General features: G+C 35.0%; 2 protein-coding genes and 1 pseudogene across 2 annotated transcripts; 1 reads left to right on the top strand and 2 right to left on the bottom strand.

Moving 5' to 3' along the window:
* Positions 1-4,962: 4,962 nt before the first annotated feature.
* LOC126719856 (DEAD-box ATP-dependent RNA helicase 22-like) lies at positions 4,963-7,717 on the bottom strand. The gene is made up of 4 exons (XM_050422366.1): positions 7,109-7,717; positions 6,402-6,973; positions 5,133-5,274; positions 4,963-5,085 (listed from the first exon to the last, which is right to left on the bottom strand). The coding sequence occupies exons 1-4, from the start codon at positions 7,127-7,129 to the stop codon at positions 4,963-4,965; spliced, it is 858 nt and encodes a 285-aa protein (XP_050278323.1). The 5' UTR covers positions 7,130-7,717.
* Positions 7,718-8,089: 372 nt separating this feature from the next.
* On the top strand, positions 8,090-13,273 carry LOC126718595 (DNA polymerase lambda-like; annotated as a pseudogene).
* Positions 13,274-20,920: 7,647 nt separating this feature from the next.
* Positions 20,921-22,081, bottom strand: LOC126719855 (F-box protein At3g26010-like). The gene has a single exon (XM_050422365.1). The coding sequence runs from the start codon at positions 22,079-22,081 to the stop codon at positions 20,921-20,923; it is 1,161 nt and encodes a 386-aa protein (XP_050278322.1).
* Between the last annotated feature and the right edge of the window lie 3,154 nt (positions 22,082-25,235).

Here is a 25,235-nt window from a genome sequence, read left to right as displayed (position 1 = left end):
AAGGGACAAAAGCTATGTTTTATGTTGTCCACCCAAAAATTCTTAATGAATAAAGGCAACGAGATATGCTACCTAATTACTCCCTCACAAACTTGTCAAGTTCTTTAACTAAGTGTCAATTTCAAACCTATCTGCATGCCTCCAATGCAATGTCTTGATCTATTGAAGCTACATGAGTTTAGATATAATCTAATGAACTCCAATGAAATTTACTTGATTCATCCAAAAAATAAAACACTTTTGGTCTTGGGGTTTTGAATACTAGAGGTTAGGGAACAATAGTAGCATCACACTAGAGAAATATTGCATTTTCAGTTTGTTCATTGACTTGGCATTCGCCTATGCGTTGTTGTAGTTGCAATCAAATATATTCTTCCACTGAAATTCTTAGATGTAAAAATAATTGTAAATTTCTAATCAAATTCATCTCGTGTCAATTTAAAAACCTTATTGCATTTTTCGTCAATTCTTTATATATATATATATATATATATATATATATATATAACACCACTGATTAAGCATTTCAAATTAACACAATAAAACTCAATTATACCAAATAAAATATAATGGAAAATTCTTAGTTTGTTCTTGTCCACAAATTTCTAGCGATTTTATTTAAAACTTAGAACTCTTCTAAGTAATATCTAATACATTAAGGCAATATACTAGGGAACAACATTAAAAACTAATTTTAAGGACATTGCTTTCACATGAAGAGAATCACAATTGAGAATTCATCTTTCTTCTTGTAATACTCACCATCCGAGGGAATTTAAACCCTTACCCACCACCCCATACTTGTGAGGTAGAAAATGCGCCATTTAGTCAAAGCCATTGGCTTCTTCTATATCAAATTCAACACAAGTTACACCGACCAAATTCTTGAATTCATGCTTAACATAAGAAAAAGAAAAATGATAGCCACTTCACTCTCTCAAGTGCAACATAGGAAATAAAGATAACCACTACAATTGTTATTATAGGAAAGAAAGATAACCACTACAATAGTGAAACCAAGAAGCACTTATTAAGATTCTATGTGGTGCATGTCTTTGATAATGTTGATGAACTCTAACTCAAATGATATTTCTACTAATAAGAAGATGAAGGTTAGATGCGTAACTTGTCAATAAAATAAAATAAAATAAAAAACAATATTAGGACTAAAAGTTTTTTACGATGCTTGTTGTATGCTACTGACAACATCAATTCTCATTGTTATCCATGGCGAAACTAGACGTAGCTAATTTAGTTAGTAAGTTCTGCTAAACCATAAGAAGAACTCATCTTTAAAGCTAAGAAAAAACACAATAAATACACCCCACATAGCTAAGGAAAAGCACAATAAATACACACCACATTATATCAAACAAGCCTTTTACATAGAATGCTCCATCATACTCTACCCTTTGCTGCTCTCATGCAAATCTCAAATTTAAGGCCATTTCCTAGACCTTCACTAGCCCTCATAAATAGAAACGGTTGTGTTAATTCCAGAACAATTTGAATAAACCCATTCAGGCAAGCCAGTTATATCAACCACCTTGAAACCTTGTCCCTCCATATCATAGAAAATCACCCAGCAGGTATTCTTAAGCGCCTTAAGTATTATCTCCCCAGAGGGAATAGTCCCAATAGAAAGTTGCCAATCCTCCCAATAAAATGGAATGCAAAATTTCACCTTAACCTATACATGATTGTGGTAATCCTTTAGTAGCCACAACTGCAAAATGGAATCATCGCGTTTACCATATTTGTATTTATCAGCTACCAAAGCCAAGCATCCACCAAGTTCAATTAATCGATTAAGTGGCAGTATAAAGTTTTGAGCTTTATAGTCATGGGGACGTGGGATTAGTCTAAATTTCTCGTCTTTAAGATCAAAAGCCACAATAGAATTCCCATATTGTGGTAGCCAATGTAGTACACCATTAATACACACACTCTTCCTAACACTCATATACTTGATAGAATGAAAAGGCAGCTCAGGGTTTATCTTTACCATTCTCCACGAACCGTTGCTACTGCAGCCTAGTGTCAAAATTGTGCACAACATTTGAGTAACTCTAGGATATGGTTCTGGAATAGCAACTGTCCATTTAAGTCGTAACACTTTGTGGGTTTTGGTTAAAGGGTCGAAGCCAAAATGTGCATCAACAGACAAAGTAGTGGTATCTATTTCAGGAATGAGTGAATGAGGATCAAGGGGAAGAGTTAGAGTTTGTTGGGTGGAAGGGTTATAGGTGAGAATAGGGGTGTGACTGGAATGGGGATAGTCATTGGGGTGAAGGAGAAAAAAGGGGTTGAGATACTGAGAAATGTTGAGATCCTTGGGATGGGAGAAAGGGAGTGTGGGTGTGAGGAGTGAGGTGGGTTTGGATCCCAAAGAGAGTGTTTGATGGATTATCGGGATGAAGAACAAGTGTTGTAGGAATGTGTCTCTGTTGAAGGTAGAAATTAGGAAGTCGTGGGTGGTATCGGATTTGGATGTGGATGTACATAGTTGACGAAGACGCAAAGATTGGCAGGCACTTCTGATTCTCAAACGCATCGAGGACATGGCTACTTGCCACCATCACACACACATTTCTCTCTCAATCAACAAGACGGGGTTATCAAAAAAAAAAAAAAAAAAATCTAGGGAGGCCTTGTTGAATTATTATTATTATTATTTTATTTATAGTCAGATCTCCTCCCTAAGAGCATCCACAGTAGGTGTGGCAAACGTGCCAAATGCCAAATATTTGGCACATTTGCTACACCAAACACAAAAAATACCAAATATCAGATGGGCTAAATCTCAAAATTTTTACAACATTTGAACAGTACCATTGCAAATTTGCAACGGTACGGAACTAGTGTGGTATAATTATATTCTTTGTTTATTTCTCTTTCTCTCTCATCTCTTCGTCAGTCTCACCTCTCTCACCCCAATTCTCTCCTCTCTCTCTCACCCCAATCCTCACTGCTCTTCCACACCCATGCCAATGCCCATGCCGACGCTGACTCCGATCTCTCTTTAGCAATGGTTTTTTTTTTTTTTTTTTTTTTTTTTTTTTGCTGTGGTTTGATGAGTTTGGTTCCGAAGGAGGTGGGTGGGATCGGATGGGCTAGGCTATAGGTCGGCGATGTCGGTGTGGGTCTGTTGTGTGAGTCAGCGATGACGATGACGACGATGAAGATGGTGGGTTTGCAGTCTGGGTTATGAAGGTTTTGGGTTTGGAAGTGGGTATGGGTGAGGGTGTGGACGCGGTGGGTCTGTCGGGGTTTGTGGTTGAGGTGGTGGTGGTGGTGGGGCTTCCGATTTGGTGTTGGTAGGCTATGGGTTGTGGGTCAAGGTTTTGGGTCGGCGGCATTGTGGGTTGAGGTTGGTTGCGGCAGCATTGTGGGTTTTGGTCCGGTGGTTAGTTGAGTTTGTTTGTTGATGGGTTGGTTGGGTTAGGGTTTTGGGTCGGTGATTGGTTGAGGCAGTTGATGGGTGGCAGAGATTTGGCTAGATTTGTTTAGGTTGGGGTTTGGCTGGGATTTGTTTGGGTCGTGAAGGATTTGGCTGGGATTTGATGGGTTGTTTGGGTTGGGGTTATGGTTGTTTGTTGTGGAATTTGGTTGGACTTGCTTGGGTTTGCTGTGAGTTGTGTTTTTGGTTGTGGAGGATGTGGTGGTTGTGTGGTGGTGGCTGTTGGTTGTTGGCAGATGGCTATTGATTGTGTTGATGAGTGTAAATATTATTTTAATGTATAGAATCGAATTATAAAACATCTGATAAATGGGATGTTGTAAAATGATGTGGTAAAATAATAAAGTAGACATTTGGTGTGATAAAATGACATAATATTTGCAACATCTGCTACGGATGCTCTAATGGTGTTTGGACAGGAGCTAAAAGCTATTCACAATGGTCATGGGTTTGGATTGGCATAGGATGAGATATTATTCAACCTCGTCCAAATTCTTTAGAAAGTTGAGGTTTATTTATTTATTTTTTATTATTAAGTAAAGATACGAAGAAAAAAAAAAAATCTTATCAAAGGCACATGTGGCTTAAAAAAACACACGTATCTAGCCAAGAGGGTATGGAGGATATGGGAATCAACCCAGGCTTATGGTTCACTTATCAGAGCATTGACATTAGTTAGTGTATAATAGAAATATGTGTAAAATTTATATAATTTTGCTTAAAAATGACTCACATCTACAATAATTGTGTAAATTTACACTTATACTATTCATTTTATATTTAGTTGTTTATTCTTTCTTTACTCAAGCATGAAAGAAGAAAGTAGATGGTGATTATTGTATGTAAAGAAAAATAAACAATTTAAAAAATAAAAGAAAAAGATTGATATTTTTAATGAAATGTATGTAAAATAGATAATTTAATGTGAAATGCTTTGAAAAGTAGGTATGTAAAAAAAAAAAAAGGTTTTTATACTATAATAGATAGAAATTTTTGCATGACCTAATGCGAATACTCATATAAAAAGCAAATGTCACTTTGATATTGACCTTGCTTGAACTAATAGGAAGTCTACAGTTGGGTGTATTTTACCACTTTTATATAAATGTACAAATATTTTTCCTTTTTCCTTTTTACAATTATATAATTTTGTTTTCCTATTTAGATTTACTCTAATGGCATGGAGTCGGTAAAGTGACTCTAATTGTTTAGTGACCACTCATTAAAAAAATTAATGTTTATCAATTTCCACTCTAATGTATCAGAATCAGTAAAAGTACACATAGTTGCTTAATAAGTGCTTAGAGCTTACTCTCATGATTTAAAAAGCTCTTTTGATGTCTGTCATTTGCACTTTCTCATTTACTAACTGCTATGAAACCTAGCATTAGCACTTATCAGGAAAAGAAGAAAAAAACTAGCATTAGCAGGGCTTTCAGTCCTGTGAAAAACGAACCAGATACATGATGGAGGAATAGCTAATTTCATAAAAAGAGATGCAACTAAATAACATGTGAGACATTTGGTATGTCAACACCACGTGCAGCAGCATCAGTGCACACAAGAATACCACCTTTCTCTTTGAGATCAGTTGAGCTCTGGGAACGTTCCTCCAAGGAGACATCCTGATGGTAACAGTAACATTGAATGCCAGCTTTCAACAATATATTGCCACTGCTTCTGCAGCCTCAACAGTATTTGCAAACACCATGGTTCGGCATTCAGTAGCTTTAGATTTAAAAACTTGATTCACAGCATTTATGAGTTCATCCGCCTGAGTCTCAGTTGTAACTTCAATCCACCTCTGCTTCAATCTGAAATGGAATTGTATCAATAATCACCAACTCTTATGCATTTCCACATGCATCATAACACCAAAGAGGTTATTTAGCAGCATACCTTTTTCTTTTCTTTTTTATGGCGGCAAGCCTCTTCAAGGCAGGGCTATGTTGCGTACACCCCCCACTCCCCCCCCCCCCCCCCCCCCCCCACACACACACACACAAAGAAAGTTGAGTCAACTCCAGATAAAAAGAAAACCGTGAGTTCCCTAAGTCTTTACTAGATAAAAAGGTCAAGCTATTTGGCTAGAACTGGAACGTAAGAAGATATATCTCAACATAAATCACTGGAGTTGCATTTTATTTGAGGTTAAATTCCGTCCTCCTGACTCCTCCCATTCTTAATCGACACTAATTTCCATGAGCTAAGCACATGATAATGGCTGCACACCTATGGGGCTCCACCTAACAAACATGCAAGGCCTCACCTGAAATTCTACACTAATGATTGGCAATGCGATCAAGCTATTATTAAATCATTTGCCAAATTGCCAATGAATTGGCTAAGGATCTGCTAAAGTGGAAGATATCATAATTTTGACCCACATAGTTCAGGAGCGATGGGTATGAATCACAAATTTCATATATATGCCCTGCCTATCCCTCTCAATTCTATTATCCAATATTTCGTTATTAGTTATTACGCAGAAAAATTAATAATTCTCATCTACAGAATACTTCAATGTACCAAGCAAGGGATTAAATTGTCATTTACTGGCCCTGAAGTGGTCCAAAATTTATAATCCGAACTCATGCCCACTGATAGCTTTTAGGCATCGACAATGTGAATCAAAAGGATCACCATGGAAATATAGATGTAGACGTATACGCATACATATATGAACACAGTGCATGGAGTAAACATCTCCAACCATGTGTATAATTTCGTCATTTCATGTGCTATGGCACCATAATATAATTCTTTTGCATGGTTGTAAACAGCCTTATAGTGGGCTAAATGTAAGTGACTGAACTGGCATTTAGCAATTGTTGTTAAGATAAGTCATTAGTCCACCATACACTTACTCTTTATAGGAAGAGTCCTAAATAGTACAGACTATAATTAATATACATACCATAATTTTTATACACACACACACACACATTGCATTGTGATACCGAAAATTTTCCATTGAGCCAGCAGTAAACCTAATATTTCACCATGTGTTACTAGCAAGGGGAAAAGAATATCACTAGAGAAATAGTAGGCAACCAGAAATAGATGGGGCACCTGGTTGTGACAATGGAGGTAGTTTCCACTGACCCAATTGGCATCTGTAAACATCTGTTTCAACACTGCCCCAGCAGTTTTCTTTCCATTTACTGTAAGAGTGGCTGCAACGCAAATGTACCATTTACTGCTCTCATAATTTTTTCTCACTCTCCTCCGGCCTTTTGTTTTATTAGACCCAGCTTCGACATCCTCTGCTAAGTCATCAACATGAACATCCTCAGAATTTTCCTCCCCTTCTGATATGATGTCAGTTTGTAGGTCCTCCTTATCCTCTAAAGTAAAGTGTGATGAAGGTTCAAACTCCAATTCCACTGGTAACTCAGATACAGATTCTTTTGACTGAGACAATAGCTTTTCATCAAAATGGAGCATGTTTAATAGACAGATAACTTTATTCTGGGAGCCCCCACAAAGAAGCATATCTGCCTCATCTAACACCTGCAAGTTATAGTAAATAGATATGTTACTTATAAATAATGTGATCTCTCCTATGTTATCATTCTGCCAAATCAGATTTGGGATTATTGAGATAAACAACATAATTACGCATAGTTAGTTACACAAAAAGCATACCACATATTTTACCCCACGCATAAACTCCAAACAACGGTGTTTATCTGGGTCAATATTATTCAGGAGAGCAGATGGTTTCTACACAAGAATATAAGGCTCGTTAACCGGCCATCCCCGCTGTCAAAGTTTCTTATTTGTGAGAACCAAAAAATCTTAAAATGTCTACAGACATACCCCCAAAGAAAACTGAACCCAAATACCAAACACACTATGCATGTAAAGGCTGATTAGCCCATATCTATCACAAGAATAATTTGCAAATAAAGCACCTGCCCATCACAGACAGCTGCAACTGTATGAAGCGGTTTACCATCATCGCCACGAAGACATTCACCATCCGCACCACTCGCTCACAAAGCAGCACATTTGGGCAAAGAAGAAGAAAAATCCTTTGGGATTGGATTGATTCTTGATCAGAAACAGTAGTTACAGAATCATCATGTGCAGAGCAGAACATATTGATCAGGGGAATCAAATATCCTTGTTTTTTTTACCACTACCGGTCTCTGCAGCTTCAACCACATCCTTTCCCGAAAGTATAGCTGGTACACAAGCAGCCTATATTTCAAATAAAAATATCTTAATAACAACCCTCACTAAACTCATAAACAATAAACGCTCAAAGATTTGGATTTCAATCTTTAGTTTTAAATGACTTGAATAAAGTATGAAATGATAGAATTTTCTTCATTGATGAAATTTGTGAAGGGATTGAGCTTTATCAATGTGTTGATTTGAAATGATTTAGTGTAAAATGTCATTTCATATCCATAATATCAAGTATTTTTCTTTAGCAAAATCTCAAAACCTTACCTCATTATGTGCTGTTAAATTTATATCAATCAATTTAAACTACTGAAAACCAAATGGAATTTAAGAATTACAAAGAGAGATCCAAAACAAAGCCTTTAAAAAGTCTAGTATAGAATTTTTCACTTATTAAGCACAGCATTGGCCAAAGTTTTCATCTTTTCCCCTCAAAAAACAAAACCCACAATTCTAAAGTTGTTTTTCCCTCTTTGCCTTGCATTTCTCCGCAAACAATCAAAAAGAAAACATTGACATTCATGCTATGATTCAACGGACGACTGAACCAGAATGCCGGCATTATAGAGAGAGTCTGAGAAAGCTTATTGGACACCCCGAGGGATGCCCACGACTCGTCTTCATCAGCATAAAACGTGTCAGTGTCAGTTCCCTTCCTTCCTGCAGTAGCGGTGGCGGTAGCAAAAGGTCTAGCTCTGCTTGGGTATGGTTTAGATTTACTTCATTTCGTCAACGTGTCATGCTTAGTTGTCAGTTAAGTGTCAAATTAATAAAAAATAACTTCAAACAAACATAGAAGGTTTAAAATCAAATTAATACAAATTTAGAAAAGGGTGTGCAAATATGTTGTGCCAATTTGGTAAAGTATAGTACGGTAGTGTAGTACATTGACCTAAGGAGGCAAATTAAAAAATTGAAACTTTAAAGAACAAAATCAAAATTACTCCAAATTTTAGGGGTTAATTTGTAATTAGAAAATAAAATACCATCATTTTCGGTTACAAGTTACTATGTACAGAAGTCACTTGGCTTTAGGGGTGTGCAGAAAACCCACTGACCCACCAAACCCGATCCAACCCGACCCGACCCACCGGGTTGGGTCGGTTTTTAAAGCTTGGTGGGTTGGGTTGGGTTACCAAAAAAATTATTATAGTGGGTCGGGTTGGGTTTGGGTCAAAAAATTACAAACCCGACCCGACCCACCCATATTTAATATATATTTAAAATATATTTTATATTTAATAATTTTTTAAAAAAAAAAAATCAATTGTAGGGCACTTTTATATATATATATATATATACATATATATTTAAATATATATTATATATTTAATAATTTGCATTTCCTCAATTCCTTCTACTAATACTAATTTAATATATATATATATATATATATGTATATATATATATATAATATTATATAATTAATAAATTTTTTTAAATAACCAATTTTTCCTATCCTATATAAAAGCCAATTAGTTCACACAAATTCTAATAAATTACTATTGTTGTTTAGTCATTAGTGTTAAGCCTCAAGGAGTTACATTGATACTAATCTTTAGGTTTTTTTAATATATTAATATTTATATTTTTTTTTCTACTCAATTTAATAATAAATAAAAAATTGTCAAACCCATGGGTTCAACCCGATCCACGTGAATTGGGTTGGATTGGATTGGATTGAATTTTTTTTGACCCACCACGGTGGGTTGGGTAAAAAAATTCCCTCAACCCGACCCATGCACACCCTACTTGGCTTGTAGTTGTAGGAGAAGCAAAGAGACTGATAGCAATGGCGCCAAAGACAACGAAAAACAAAAGTACCCCTCAAGACCCAGATGGGATTTTCGCAGGAATGGTTGTTTTCTTAGTCCAACATGGATTTCAGCCTCGCCGATTACAGGTTCTAACTCCATCTACGTTTGTACTTTGTTTTTAGTATATTATCAAACAAAACTTTAGTTACAGTTCCTAGGTGTTCTACATTAGCTTCTCCAATTATATTCTAACACATACATAACTGCATTTATTTTCATTCTCTTTGAGAAAGTTAACATAAATTTTGTTGTAGTTTAGGCTGTTTAGCAAAAAAAAAAAAAAAAAACATTAATTTTGTTGTATTGGTCAATGCAAGAATTTTATTGTTAACTAAGGGATTTGTACCTCAGTTTTGCCCATATATCACAAATCCCACCTAGCTACACAATATTTATTTGTGTTTGAATCTTTCTGTCTCTCTTTTCTTTGGGTATATAAAGATTTGGAAGCAGAAACTAGTGCAAATGGGGGCTGTAATAGAAGAGCGCTTATCCAAAAGGGTCACTCATGTATTTGCTATGAACTCAGAAGCTCTTCTCAAACAAGTGGCCGCTGAATGCTTGGAACGCTTTAAGGGAGTGAGTCTCAGTTCTTGTCTCTCTGTTTGAGCATGATTTTCATTTTGTATGATGGTTTACATATTCCTACATTGTTGCATCATTTAATTTAATATGGTCTTACTTACAAGTTTGACATATAACTTTAAGTCTAATTCTATTGTTTAAAATTTTATTACTTCCATTCAGTTTCTTAGTTAGAGTTCATGATTAATATTTTTACTGGTGGACCAAATTAGCAGCTAAATTTGCTTGCTAAGATTGAAGTTTGAATGTGATTTGCTGTTTGCTTAAGGGGAATTTTTTTCAATATGGGGCCCACCAAAATATGCTCGAAAGCCCAAAAAACTGGCCTTTTTGTGCTTGCAAAATGCACACAAGTGTGCTTAAAATCATAGCAGCTGACAAAGATTGTAGTCAAAGTGGTGCACTTATCAAAAAAAAGTGGTGTACAGTGTACTTTACCTCTATGTTATCTTATGTTGGACTCTTGTTTAGTTGAGTTTAATGACCCACATCAATTATGGGAAATCAGTTATGGTCAAAGGAGTTACACTTAAACTACTACATTGCCTACATTAAAATCCTCAGAGGCTGTTTTTCAGGAACATAGAATATAAAGGACATGTTATGGCAAGACTCTCTAGTTAGGTATAGGCCAAGTTCAACATTCAACTCTGTAGGACTTCTCTATCAAGTAGTTTCTGATAAATTATTTTGACTTGTTTCTTGAGAAAACGTGATAATTTTGTTAGATTAGATTTTTTGTCTTCATATATCATATTCATCTATGTACTATCACTTTTTGCAGAGGGCTCTCCTTTATCAGTGGCTAGAGGACAGCTTGAGATCAGGAGAAAAGGTATCTGAGGATTTGTACAATATTAAAGAGGACCGAAAAGGAGATAACATCCCAGACAAGTCTTTAGTTCCTAAAGAAGCGAACAAAAACACTACTAGCGATGAAGAACCATCAGATAGCAAAAAAAATCAGATCCTCTCCTGAAGATTCAAAAAATATAAATGCAGAAAGCAAGGAAGATGCAAAAAGTAGTGCTCTATATGACACACCGAGTACTCCCTGAAGTTCTGATAATTCACCCAGTACTCTAAACCCAGTGAATACCAGTCCACTGACCCCAGATCCTTTTAATAAGGATGTAAGATGCCAATGATTCAGATATTCTCTGGAACTTTGTATTGGAAATTTTGTAGCCATGGCAATTGTTTTGTGGAATTTAGGCTTTCTTTTCTTTTTGCAACTAAATACTTTTACTATTTTCAATCAGGTTGACACAATGCAAACATCCTTGCCATATATTCCTCCTGATTTAAACAGGAATATAACCGAGATATTTGGAAAGCTTGTTAACATATATAGAGGTGAGACTAAAGTAAATTTTTTTATTTTTGGTTGTCTTTTTTCTTTAACCTCTTGGTGATCTGATTCCTTGTGATTATTGCTAAGAGAGGCATTGGGTGAAGACCGGAGGTCATTTAGCTACTACAAGGCCATTGCAGTTATTGAGAAGTTGTCCTTTAAAATTGACAGTGCAGACCAGGTCAAAGACCTACCCTCAATTGGGAAGTCACTGCAAGATCATGTAAGTGAACATGCTCATGAGTAGATGTCTGCATTATTGGCCTAGGTTGTTTACTTGGCTTGTCTTTTAAAGCTTAGTCTTTTATCTCAAGCTGGTCGTCACATGAATTCTATACAGATGCTAAACATTGCACTTCTAAGAATGGTACAGCTGACTAGTTTCTTAGTCACTTACCTATATGAATAATAGGGTATTTTATTACTTGCCTATATGAATGATGAATATATGATTATGAGTCACTAGGAAATTTTTTGCTAAGTCATGAGTCTCATCATGATATTGTTACATGCTTAGCTGAATTGTGGTCTGTTATGTAAAACTATCTATACTGTGTGCTTCGAACATCGAAGATTAATGTGGTGAGGTATTTAATTCCAATCTTCAAGCTCAAAATTTTGTGCATTAGTTTTGGATCCTTACACATAAGAGTTACAATCAGAATTTAGAGAAGCCTATGCTGTAAAATTATGCACTCTCTGGTGTACAGGATGCTTTAAATTCTATCATCTAAAGTTTACAGATTTTTTTTTTTGTGTGTAATTACTTGCAGATCCAGGAGATAGTGACAACTGGGAAGTTATCCAAGCTGGAACACTTTGAAAAAGATGAAAAGGTGTTGCAAAGGTCCTCAGTAAAAGTAGAATTTACTATCATGAACTGCTAAATGCATCATGAGTTATTTACATTCTTTCTGATTGTTAAGTATCTTCTTCCTTGTTATCACCTTTTTGAATAAAATGATTATTTCATTAATTTGGACTTGCTTTCGTGAATCTAGTCTTTGTATGCCAATGATTGAAGATCCATTGATTGAAGATCTTATTCTTTTAATATTTTTTTTGAAGTTTTATATTTTGGAGCTTCTTTGTTGGCACTATGTACAGTGACTAGCAAGAAAGAAATTCCATTCTATTCAGAGTGGGTTTTAAATTGTTTATCCACTTACGCAGTATTGGAGATTATGAATATATATACATATATACAAGCTATATCTGACCATAACTCTTATCTTTTTAATAATCTTTCTTTCAACTGCATTACCATTTGTAGGTACGAACAATCACCTTATTTGGCGAAGTTTGGGGTATTGGTCCTGCCACTGCCCTTAAATTATATGAGAAAGGGTATCGTACACTAGATGATCTGAAAAACGAGAATTCATTAACAAATTCACAGAGAATTGGGTTAAAATATTTTGATGATATCAAGCAGAGGATTCCACGTCATGAGGTCTGATATCCATGTTACTTCTTGGAATTTTGCATTGCTAATCTGGAAGGTCTAGATTTACTTCACCTTGGATGTTTTTGAAATTATTTCTGATTCCACAGGTTCAAGAGATGGGTCTTCTTCTTCTTCTTCTTCTTCAGAAAGTTGGGGAGGATATTTTGCATGGGGTGAGCACTATCACTTTTTCTTTGGTGCAAATGCTTCCTGCCCAAAATTTCTTTTAGCAATAAGTGTGATTTCTTTTTCTCTGTGTGTTTAGCATTATAAATTAGTTGGTTAATATCAGGTGACAATGTTAAATGAATTGATTATATGCTGAATTTAATTTTGGTTCATCATTGTTATTCAATTAGATGTGGATTGAGATATAATTCCTTGACAGTCAAATTTCAAGGCAAAAGTATTAATTATAATTTTAGCATTAATAATGCATATTTGTATATGGGTTATCCTACTATTTTGATGTCAGTCTTGAAGGTGAACATAGTCTGTGGAGGATCATTTAGACGTGGAAAAACTTCCTGTGGGGATTTAGACATTATAATTACACATCCTGATGGGAAGAGGTACAAAATTACTTCATCTCCTACTGTGTCACCTTATATTTTGTTTTATTGACAATAATTTCATTTGTCTTGATCTTAGAGGAGATCAGTTGCTTTTACGCCAACTGTTTTCTTCTCTCCTGAATTCAGCCTTTGTTCTCTTTATGACTCTTCTTTCTTCCCTTGACAGAATGAAATATAAATGTAAATGGTAGAAGAAATATTTTCAAAAAAATTTATGGTCAAATAGCCAAGGAGTTGTCAAATGGCACCTTCTTCCCCTATAAGAAAAGGGTAGGGGTGAGGTTGTGGGTTTCAAACCCATTGAGTGTATGTGTAAGCTGCCAATAAAAAAATTATTATGGTCAATTAGTAAAAGAAATCCATGACATTTTTTTACAGACCTTATTTGTTTTTTATAAGAACTCAAACACAGACCTTATCTATTTGTTTTTACCTATCAAATAAGTTTTTGATTGCCCACCATATACTGGCTGATCTTGGTTCCCAAGAGGGTGGATTGAATTACTGCATGCCTCCAAATTCTAACAAACAGTTTTTCTACAGATATAAGATTCTATGAGAGACATTATTTCTTATGACCTAATTGAATTGACCCTTGATTGCTGCAGATCTTGCCACTTTGTGCCCTAATTCTTTGACACGCCTTTATTTATTTATTTATTTTTAAATGTTATCGTTTGTTTTATGTCACCCTTTTACCTGTCTTACATTCTTTTATGACTTATTGTCTTTCTGCTTTGTAAATTCTGACTTTCATATACGTGGTATTACTCTGTACTTACATAGAGATTTTTTATCAAAATATGTCAAGCGTATAAAGGATATGAAGTTCTTAAGAGTGAATTTGATTTTTCACTACTCACAGTGAGGAGGTAATATCATTTTTCTTCTGTTTGATTGACCTATCTCTCTCCCTCCCTCTTTGCTGAATGCATGACTCTCTTATTTCTTGTATTCTATGTTATATATGAGAAGGAGAGATAATTGAAGTTTATAGGTATCTATTTTTCGGATGCTTCCTTTTTTATTTTTGGTCATCTTTTGTAGCATATTTTAAGAACCATTGTTTTACAATAAAACTTGTGAACTTTGAGAGCTATTAGTTTGTTTCTGCAAATTGCATTTTGCAATCATAGGAAATGAGATCCTTGTGATTGTCAGACTTGCTGTAATATGCCCACATTAACTTTATGCAAAAGTTTGCACGGGGTACTAATTCTGATGTTGACACTTACTTTGGTCTATGCACATATCCTGGGTGTGAGCTGCGGCACCATATAGATTTGAAGGCACCTGTTGGTTTCCTTAATTTCAGACAAAATACCAGAAGGAACACCTGCACTTTGTACTGGTGTTTATTCCTATGCTCTCCCTCAGGAGAATCAGTGTTTAAAATTTTTTGATCTCTTTTTTGATCAGAACATTGGATTTCCCAAGTATTTTGAATCTAGGGGTAGCTTCTTCATTCCCAACAAATGTGTTACCTGTCTCCAAAAAGTTGGGTTCACAGACTTGGAAGCAAAAATTCCAGACTTTTCCTTCTTACTAATCTGTCCTGACCAAGAGCAGTGGAGATTTACACATTGCTCCATTGCCTGTATTTCTGCCAATTTTGCTTTGGAGAACAAAATAACATCATCTGCATACATGAGATGGGTAAAAATAGGGTCAGATCTGTTAGCTCTCACTCCATTTACTTCTCCCCTTTGCATGGCTCTGTTAATGATTCTTGACAACATTTCTTGACAAATGATAAAAAGATAGGGGAGAGAGAGGGTCCCCTTGCCTAAGTCCTTTACTCCATCTCGATAAATATTCCCTTGTTGTTTGCATTTTCCTACACAGTTGATAGCTTGGATTGCCCTCCCAACTTGACTGCCACGCCTTCTTGATTATCTCTACACAGGAGCTGTCCCTCGCCCAAGCAACTTCAAACCTGAATGGTTTCCCCTTCTTCCTCATGTTTATGAATGTATCCAGTAATATAGGATTTTGATCTTAATGTGTGGCTGGCAAGTGCCATATACCAGCGTGTGGGAATAGAATCCTCCATTCATCATTACACACACCCCTATCAAGCCATTCTTTGATACAGTTCTTCCCCCACCTCCTTTTAGTCCATGTGAATTTGCTTCCATTGAAGCCCAAATCAATAGCCCCAGTAATTAAAAAAAACTAAAATAAACTTAAAATTTAGAAATTTTTTTCAAAGGGTGGCCAAAATGTGAAACAATCTGAGTCTCTCTTGGGTATCAATATATACACATAATAGGGGTTAGGTCTGAACCTCATAGGTGGTTAATCATTGTATTTACTTGGATTTTGTTGTAAAGTTCTTAACGCTTGTATGTCAATGTCATATCGTATAGGATATTGTGTTGTTTTGTTTTTTTTGCCTTTTTGAAGTTCGTAGTTGAGGCCATTGATTTTTGAACGGAAAATTTTAGGGATACAGACTTTGTTACACTCTTTGTCACAACTTCTACTTGTATTAAGTAGTAATTAGATTATTTTTCACCACATCTTAATGGTAGACCTATGTGTAAGAGACGTCATCCAATAACAAGTTGACACATATGCAACTCGAAACAAATTGCATAGTAAAGTATGGTTTTAGAAGATGGTGATTTGTGACTGAAGTTACAAAATTTGATGGTATTTGGTAATTGGAGGTAGATATAATGGCTGGTGCCAATTTGTTTGTAAACTTCCTATGGTTTATATGCTTTGTTTTTTCTAAGCAATTATTAGATACTTTTAGAGTACGGTAACGTAGTGCTCCCTCCCCTCATTTTTTGTGTGTGGATTCTACTAATAAAATTAATAATGAGATTTACAATGAATATAATAGGAGAGAGCACTACACACCATACTTCAAGAGTGTCTTATAGTTTTTCTTGAGCATAGGTACATTACATGTCTTTTATTCTTCATTTTTTTAAACAAGTAGTTGTTGTGTTGTACTGCTGTCCTCTCTCTCCCTCATTCATTAAGCTGTTAAGCATAAAGCTTTTAAATAATATCAATTAAATATTATTTAAATATCAATTTTAAGTTTGTTTAAATTTTAAAAGCAAATGAGGTCTCTTAAAAGCTATCCACAAACCCTAATGTCGCAAGGCTTCTCTTCCATCACCACTCCCATTCAACTTTCAAACTTCTCTTCCTTCACTCTCTTCCCCACGATAGTATTAATCTAGATTTCTCTCCCCCCGTTTGTACACTACTTCACTTTCCCTTCAAAATGATATATTATTTAAAACACCCACTTCTATTTGGTCTACTTCGGTCCAATTTGGTTGTATCTGGTCCACTTTGGTCATATTCAGTCAATTCTGTCCACTTTGGTCCCATTCCGTCCTATTCGGTCCATTCGGTCCTAATTGGTCCAGTATGGCCACTTTCTTCCTATTTCGTCCAATTCCATCAAATTTGATCCACTTCGGTCCATTATGTCCACTTTGGTCGTATGCGGTCCACGTCGGTCTATTTTGGTCCACTTTGTTGCATTTAATCCATTTTTGTGTAATTGCATAATGGAGAAATATAGGTTTGGGTTGAGAACACCTATTTTAAATCCAAATTTATTAGAAAATATATAAATCTCAAACTTGTAATACCTAAAATCTTATGTATAAAATTTATTGTTGTTATGCTCTTATTGAGCCACATCAATATAACATTTCGGTCCACTTTAATTTAACCAAATGTAAGTGAAAATCTTTCTAAACATGAAGGCCGAATTGAGTAACTTTAAATGTTAAAGTACTCAAATGAACAAAAGTAAAATTAGCAGCCTGAATTGAATTTAGGTCAAATTTAGAATGTGTAATTTGCCTTTTAGTATATCTTTTTTTAATTAAATTTGCACTTTATCTATCAAAATTATGTATCGTCCATGTTTTGAAGACTTTAAGTGATTACATTGAATTATATATTTTATTTGCTTTGGTAGACAATTTTGTAATTATTTTTTAAATGAAAATTTTAAAAAACAACTTCATTAGCTATGTGTCCATTTTCCCATAAAAAAAAATCTCCATCTCTTTAAAAAAATCAGACTTAATGGTTGATTCATTTCCATTTTTGACACCTCCTCCCTTTATCTCCTTCTTGCACATGTATCTAACTCAATATCTGAGTCAATTCATATTAGCTCATTAATCACCACAATTCAAAAGAATAAAATAGTTTCTCTTCTTTTCAATGTGGGATTAAACATTTTCACTAACTCCCCATCTTCCATATAAACTCCCACATCTTTACCTTTATGTTGTAAAATAAATCAATTTTAATTATATAAAATGTTCCAACATAACTCAATTGGTACCTTCTAATATTTTCGATGGAGACATCCGTAGTTGAAATCCCCCTACCCTAATTATTGAGGTTTAAAAAAAAAAATTTTTAAAAAATATCTTCAAACAATTAATTTTCTCTCTTAATTTTAAACTTATTCACCTTATATAAGATACATAAGTTTATCTTATTTTTTATACGTTATGCTTAATATATGCGATTGATGTGAATAATTATATTAAAAATTTGATTCAAGTAAATCTATTATATGCTTGTGAATGTTGAGAATAACGAGAGAATCTATTGCTGAAGGAAACTATAAAATATAATATTGTATTTGATCATGAGGGTTGCCTGTAAACTTTAGAGTTCAAATTTTGTAAATAAATCTCCCACATGGTTGCTTGCTAACTTTAATCATTCAATATCTCACACAATCACACACCAAATAATATATTTCTCTCTCAACTCTAAAACAAAAATTGGAAATTAGATTACATATAAATAAAAACTATTTTTAAAAAAGTACATATTTATTTAGGCATGTTGACAGTTAAGGTTAAAATTATTATGTTTTGCCAGCCTATATCCAAAATGTGTCCAATTATATTTTGAGTTGTAAGTTCTTAGTGTCTAGAAGCATGTTTGAAGATTATGTTTAAATACACAAGAAGCTTAATAATTGCTGAATTTGTTTCCTCGATTGCATCTCAATCGATTGTGGATGATTGAAGTTCAACACTAGGCTAGATACCACTCGACCGATTGTGACTTGTGGATTATTATTATTTTTTTTGTTTTTTTTTTTTTTTTTAAGTCGACTTATAAGTGGGTTTTTGTAATCCTAATAGAAAGCCTATATAAAGTCCCATTATGCTTGAATTTTTATAAGGTGTAGAGGCAGAAATCTTAAGATATTCATAAAGAATCCCATCCTTCCACATTAAACTTGAGTTCAGAAACACAAGAAAAGGATATTTTGTTGCAATTTTTGTGCTCCAAGGGTTTCATACAAAATATAGTCTCTGACGCCGTATAGAAGATTTCTAAGGTGTTCCAAGTGAAGCTACTGCAAGGAAGAAGAGTTGTTGTAGTGAAGTTAGACACGAATTGAGTATTTGTGCACTGAAGAGATTCGCAAAGTAGAAGAGTCCAACAAGGTTTATGTTACAACCAAGGGCGTAGTTATAAGCACGGGTGGGCCCCCCAAATTTTTTAAAATTTCTTTTATGATTTATAGGTAATTATAAACATTAAAAAAACTTTTAAGATTTAGCCTACAAAATAGGAGTTGCCCCCTCCAAATATTTGAGTTAGATCAACAGTTCTCTTAAAAAAAATTAAGAAATTTGTCAATTGGTCTATATTAATCATAGAGACAAGGTAGTTTTTGTTTTCTAAATTATATTTTTGGCTAAAATGCAAATTACATGATTGTCAAAATTCAATTAAGACCTCTAATTTTACTTTCATTCATTTGAGTACTTTAACTTTTAAAATTTTCAATTCAAACATTCCGTTAATCTTTGTTAAGAAATAACAGTAAAAGACCCTTAAAAATACTTTTCTTTTATCCTTTGCACCAGTACTAGGTCATAATAGTAGATTTAGAAATTTGAGATGCAGTGAGAAACCAATAGCACTGGTACCGCCGTGAGATACCGTGGGGTCCACCGTATTCCATGCGGTACTGATTCACTAATAAATACTAAATATAAAAAGACCAACCAAGCCCATAACTTGAGAGCTCCACCTCCAGAACAAGAGGAACTTTCATGCCCACTCCACCAACACCAAATTCTGCTACTACAAGCTACAACTTCTTTCAGCCCGCCAACGTTGAAAATGCTATCCTATGTATTATTTTGTGATACTTACCTTCATTGTACTTATAGTTTGATTTACGAGGCATTTATCACTCTTGTGGTTGAGAAAATACAAGATGTTTCGAATGCATGCATCTTCACACTTACATTAGAGTGGGTCCCACAAGTGTGAGTCCCTAATGTGAGTGTGAAGATACATGCGTCCAAAACACTTTATACCACCTCTTTGTGGTTTGCTTTATAAGACATTTCGCTACTTTTAGTGAACTTTGATGACGTGACAAGCACCAACAACACCTATTTGAGAATTTAACAACGTCCATGTTGGAACTATGTACAACAAAATAAATGGAGAGTAGATTGAATAACCAAAGGCTTAGAGGCATGAAAAAATCGCTGTACATTAGACAATATTTGAGGGTTCTCTTTATATCTTGAGAGGGGATTTCAACCTATAGCACTAACAAGTTTTCTTATATTCTCAAATTTGATTTGAAGTTCATTACTAAATCAATGGCTCTTGGTTCAGGCTTATTATCTCATGTGATCAATGCTAAACAGATGTTATAAATTGCTTGTGCATTATGTTTGTTGAAAGTTGCTCAATTGCAATCAGTGGTTTATATGAAGCAGCAGTTCTTCATTAAAGAGCAATTCAGGTATGCATATTTTCTTGTCAATTTTGTTGAGCTTGAATACCCATCTCGAGTGCTATACCATCTAAATGTTTGTAATGCTATGTTTTGGTTTTATGCAGAACTCAGTACTGTGCATTTTTAGGTAGATAATAATATCACTTGCCGAGGAATGCTCTATCATACATATAGTATTTAAATGTCAATTGGTCAGTTTATACTTCCAGCATTCTTTCTTTTTGAACAAATTTCAGAGGCTCGGATAAAACTAAATAAGAAAAATGAAGTACGCATAATCTTATTTTAGTCAGTTATGTATAAAGGAATTCACAAGTCAACTTGATGCAGAAGCACATGAAAGCTGGGTTAATACAGATTGTTACACAGCCTAACCTGAGCTTTCAACTGGATGAAAGTTCTGTTTGCTAAACACTATTCGATTATTGATTGATTTAATCATTCTGCTTTAATGGTGTATTTTATCTCCAGACTTGTAGCAAATGCAGTAATTCAATTGCCATCAACATGTGGATGTGGGCGTGTAAATATAATTAGCCATCACCAAATAACCATAAAATGTGGGATATTTTAATCTATAACAACAACAACAACAACAACAACAACAACAACAATAATAATAATAATAAACTATAAATGTAGGCAAATCGTAATACACAAATGGAAGCCAACAAAACGATAATTAAACTATATTCCATATGAGAGGCGTTCTATAAAAGAGAAAGTACGGGAGGGTGCACAAAGGTGAAAACTTCGAATAAATGGCGTGTCCTAAGATGGTGAGGAAAGTAAAAGATGGATTGAGTATCATGGATAACTTCCAATGTTTTTGTTCTCATGTTGCATGATATAACCATGCGTTGTTCTGAACCAGGAAACGCCCAAAAAATAAGAATCAAATAGATGATATCTTTGTCCTTTGGATGATAAGCTAACATTGGATGAGAACTCCTGTTTATGTGTTGTAGAAGTTGAGGACATTTAAGCGAAACCATCTCATTAAAATACATCTCATGCTCCAAGTACCATTTTCCTCCTTTATCATCATAGTCTTTGATCTCCCAAAGGCGTAAACCCTCTTGCGGATTCTTTAAAAACTGACATAGCCTCAGGCAACCATGACACACTCCAAGTGGATCCTTTATAACATGACCCTGAAATGGATCTAACTTTTCAGGGTGTTCAAAGAAACCACAGCAGTCACTATTGTATGGATCGAACCAAATAAGGCGGCCACCTTCACTATCCCACCAAAAAAGCAAATTCTTATAGGGAACACCGCGGCGATCAAAGTTACCTGGACACGGTAACACTGAATTGCTCCATTTACCAGTTTCAGATGCGAAGATCTCTACCTTAGTTTCCTTCAACTTGTCACTAAAGGGAGGAATAAGCACCACCCTATAAATGAGCTGGTCATGATTGCCATAACGGTAGATGAACCCGATCCGATAGCCCGTACCAAGTAGAGTTACAGGGGGGAGCCCAACACATGTATGAGCAATTGGATTTACCACGTAGTAGTAGATCATATGAAATTGATCAATCACGGGCCAATTGGAATAGGTGCATAAGAGCAAGTCATTACATGAAGCTTGAACCATGAATGGTTTGTTTACTATTTCTTTGAATTTGAATGATATTAAGGGTTTGAGTTTGGGATCCGTGGGTACTACATGGATAGAGTAGAATGATCTCTGGATGAGCAAGGTGAAGGACGGATTCAGCATATAAAAGCGGTTAGTGAAATAAGAAGTAGAGATTATGGAATACCAACGTTTTGAGACGGATTTGCATTGAAACACAGACTTTGAAGGCAGCCGAATCAGAATTTCCACCAATATATCTTCGTGAAGATCATCCAAAGTCATTGTTCTTCTGCCTTGGCGTGTCAGACTGGAACTCTGTCTGCGTGTCCACGTGCTTTTTTGAAAGCATAGCTTCAAATCCATGGCAATATGAGTGGGAGAGGAGAGTAGAGGCTAGGCTAGGCTTGGCTGGGCTTTTGTTGTTTATTTATATACGTGAGAGAAGATCATTCAGTGCTAAACCTAAACCCAATAGGGATTGGAACAAAATTTACAAGAGTTAGTCTAAGTCAATGTTTGAATACTTAAATTCGAATTTGAATTTGGATTTTAAAGTAAGAATTTAAAATGTCTTAATTTTGAATTTATAAATTTAAAAATTCCTTATTTGGATATATTTTATCATCTAAAATTCTATTAATTTAGAAGTTATTTCAAATCTAAGGATTTCAAGGTTTAAAATCCTCCATGATTTGTCAAATCCAAATCTTTAATTATTTTTAAACTATACAAACACATATTTGAATTTTATGCTTCGTTTTTTTCCAAGTAAAATATTTTCAAACTTAAAATTTTACTTGTAGAAAATGTTACAAGTAAAACATTTTCAATAAAATATTTCTAGGTATTTGGTCAGACAAGTATGTTTTTTAAAGCAAACCATCAAAATAGGTGGCTCAACCACTAGAGTCGTTGGTGCCAAAGGTTTGGTGACCAAACTACCTAAATGGTGGCTTTGGCGATTGCTGTCAGAGCGATGTCTTTGGTGACCAAACTGCCAACACCAATAGCCAGAACAACGACTTCAGTTATCGAACCTCCAACACCAGTCACTGGACAGTGTTTCTGATGACCGGACCTCCAAGACCGATGACTGAAACAAAGGCTTTGGTTATCAGACCTCCAACATCGGTCACCAGAACCGTGTCTCCAGTGATCAACTGCCAATACCGATCGTCGGAATAGCAGCTCTAATGATTGAACCCTCGGCATTGGTCATTGAAGCGATGGCTCTAGTCATCAAAACCTAGCACCGGTTGTCGGAGCAATGACTTTGGTGGTTGGAATGGCAGTTTCTACCATCGAAACTTGGCACCGATAATCGAAGTAGTGACTTTGGTGGTCAAAATGGTAGCTTTGGCCATTGGACCCTCAACAACGATCGCTAAAATGACAACTCTGGCCACAAATCCCGGCACTGATGATTTTAACAATGGCTCTGGACATCGAGCTGTCGACATTGACTGCCCATGTAGCACCCCATAATTTTGTTATTAATTTATTTCATATACATAAATTAAAGAGGAAGCCCACAATTAAATGGATTTAATTGATTTGGGTCTAAGATATTTAAATAAGATAATTATTATGGAATAAGAAGCCCCAGAAAGATGGCATAAGTAAATATATGGGCCTTGATAAGTTAAAAAACCCTAGCCGTTTATATATAAATAAGAGATTTCCCCTCTTTTAACGGCACCACACAATTTTCTTGATTTTCTTTTCTGTGGCTGTGCTTGGGAGAATCAGGTCAGCCCTCCTCACTACTTGGGTTTTTTTATTTACGTGATATCTATCAAGCATATATATGGTTTATGGGTTAGTGATATCTCCCACATCTAGGAAAGAGAATGGTTATGTATATTTAGTCTTTGTGCCCATAGATCATAGGTTGGTAGGAGGGACTTAAGCAATCTAATTTTGTCACCATGCTAATGGGAAAAAGGTGCTTTATGGTTATTATATAATTATACTATCTAACTAAGTTCACCACCAATCTATCATCCACGAACATATCATTGTTCAAATACTTAGTCCAACTTTATCATTTATGTTTTGCGGCATTCAGGGAATAATAGGCTATTGGATTGATTAATTAAGATTATAATATGTAGTTTCTAAAGAATAGTAGTAGACTATATAATGGTTAGATATGTGATGGCATACTAGAGTTCTATAGAGTTGCAGTACAATCATGCCAATTAATAGATAGTGAAAATTGTGAAATAGAACAATCGGATTAAAGCTAAAAGTGAACTCCACAGTTAAGTAAATAAATGGAAAATTTTGGAAAGATGACAGAAGTTTGTTAAGGAATAATGCTTTCGGAACGGTTCGAGGACGCTGATTCTTAAGTATTTTTCTCTTAAAGTTCTTTTACAGATTTCATTACAGTCTTTTTTCTCCGCCTTACTTCATGGAGGGTTTTCACGTTATATAATCCTCCTCAGACCATCTTGATCTTACACTTGTTGGCCATCTAAATCCTTACTTGAGTACCTATCCTATCTGGCACCGTCCTTGGCTTTCTGTGAGTTACGGTTGCCAAGGCTTTATTGTTTAGGGGTTTTTTCCACATAAATGCGGCAAGAAAAGTAGCTGCGGTACATTTAATGCGGTGGTAGTAGCTTTCCTTCAGATATATTATATTTTTCTTTTGGGGTCTTCTTCTCTTTTGCACGTTTTGAGGGTACGTCGTTGTCACTGATGCATCCTGGTAGGTAGCTTTGATCATTAGGTCCAGTGTTTGACCCATTCCGAGTCGGTTCGAGGAGACACTCCTCCTCGGACAACCTTCCTGTTCCATACTCTGCTCGTGAAGTCTGACTCAAAACGATTTGTGTTGATTGTTAGTCCTTGGATTACTCACCTCCTTGGACAGGGTCCAAGGCCCAGTATGTGATTCAGGCCTCTACCCTACAATAATAATTTTAGTTGATTTCTTGATTGAAAAAGATATGTTGATTTTCTTTCTTTTTTTGATAACTAAAAAAATATGTTGATTGCTTATTTAGTTATCATGTTTACCATTATATGAAAAAAAAAAAAAAAAAAGTTTAGCAACATATAGAAAATATAAATAAAAATATATTTAATAATTAATTAGTAAACGTATCCTACCACACCCATGTTCTACTTTTTAAAAAATGTCGTATCACCATATTGAACCTGAACCCAAATTCGCACCGTGCTTCCTAGGTTATGAATTTGATGAGGTAGGTTATTTGTTGTTTTCCTCTATTTCTATTTCTATTTGTTGTTATTTTGTGTATTTTCTCTTCTTCTTCTTTTTTCAATTAATTTGTTTACTGTGTGAAACTGTTTTTGTTTTTGATGCAGTATGGGAAGTATTTGTTTCAAGACCTACTGAAGCAAAGAAGATTTAGGGTCCATTTAGAAACAATTTATTTAGTTGAAACAAAATTTTTGTTGTTGA

The sequence above is a fragment of the Quercus robur genome, chromosome 3 (genome assembly GCF_932294415.1).
Source record: "Quercus robur chromosome 3, dhQueRobu3.1, whole genome shotgun sequence".
Taxonomy (NCBI): domain Eukaryota; kingdom Viridiplantae; phylum Streptophyta; class Magnoliopsida; order Fagales; family Fagaceae; genus Quercus; species Quercus robur.
Note: the sequence above shows the minus strand (reverse complement) of the source record. Positions and strands in the feature narration are given on the sequence as shown.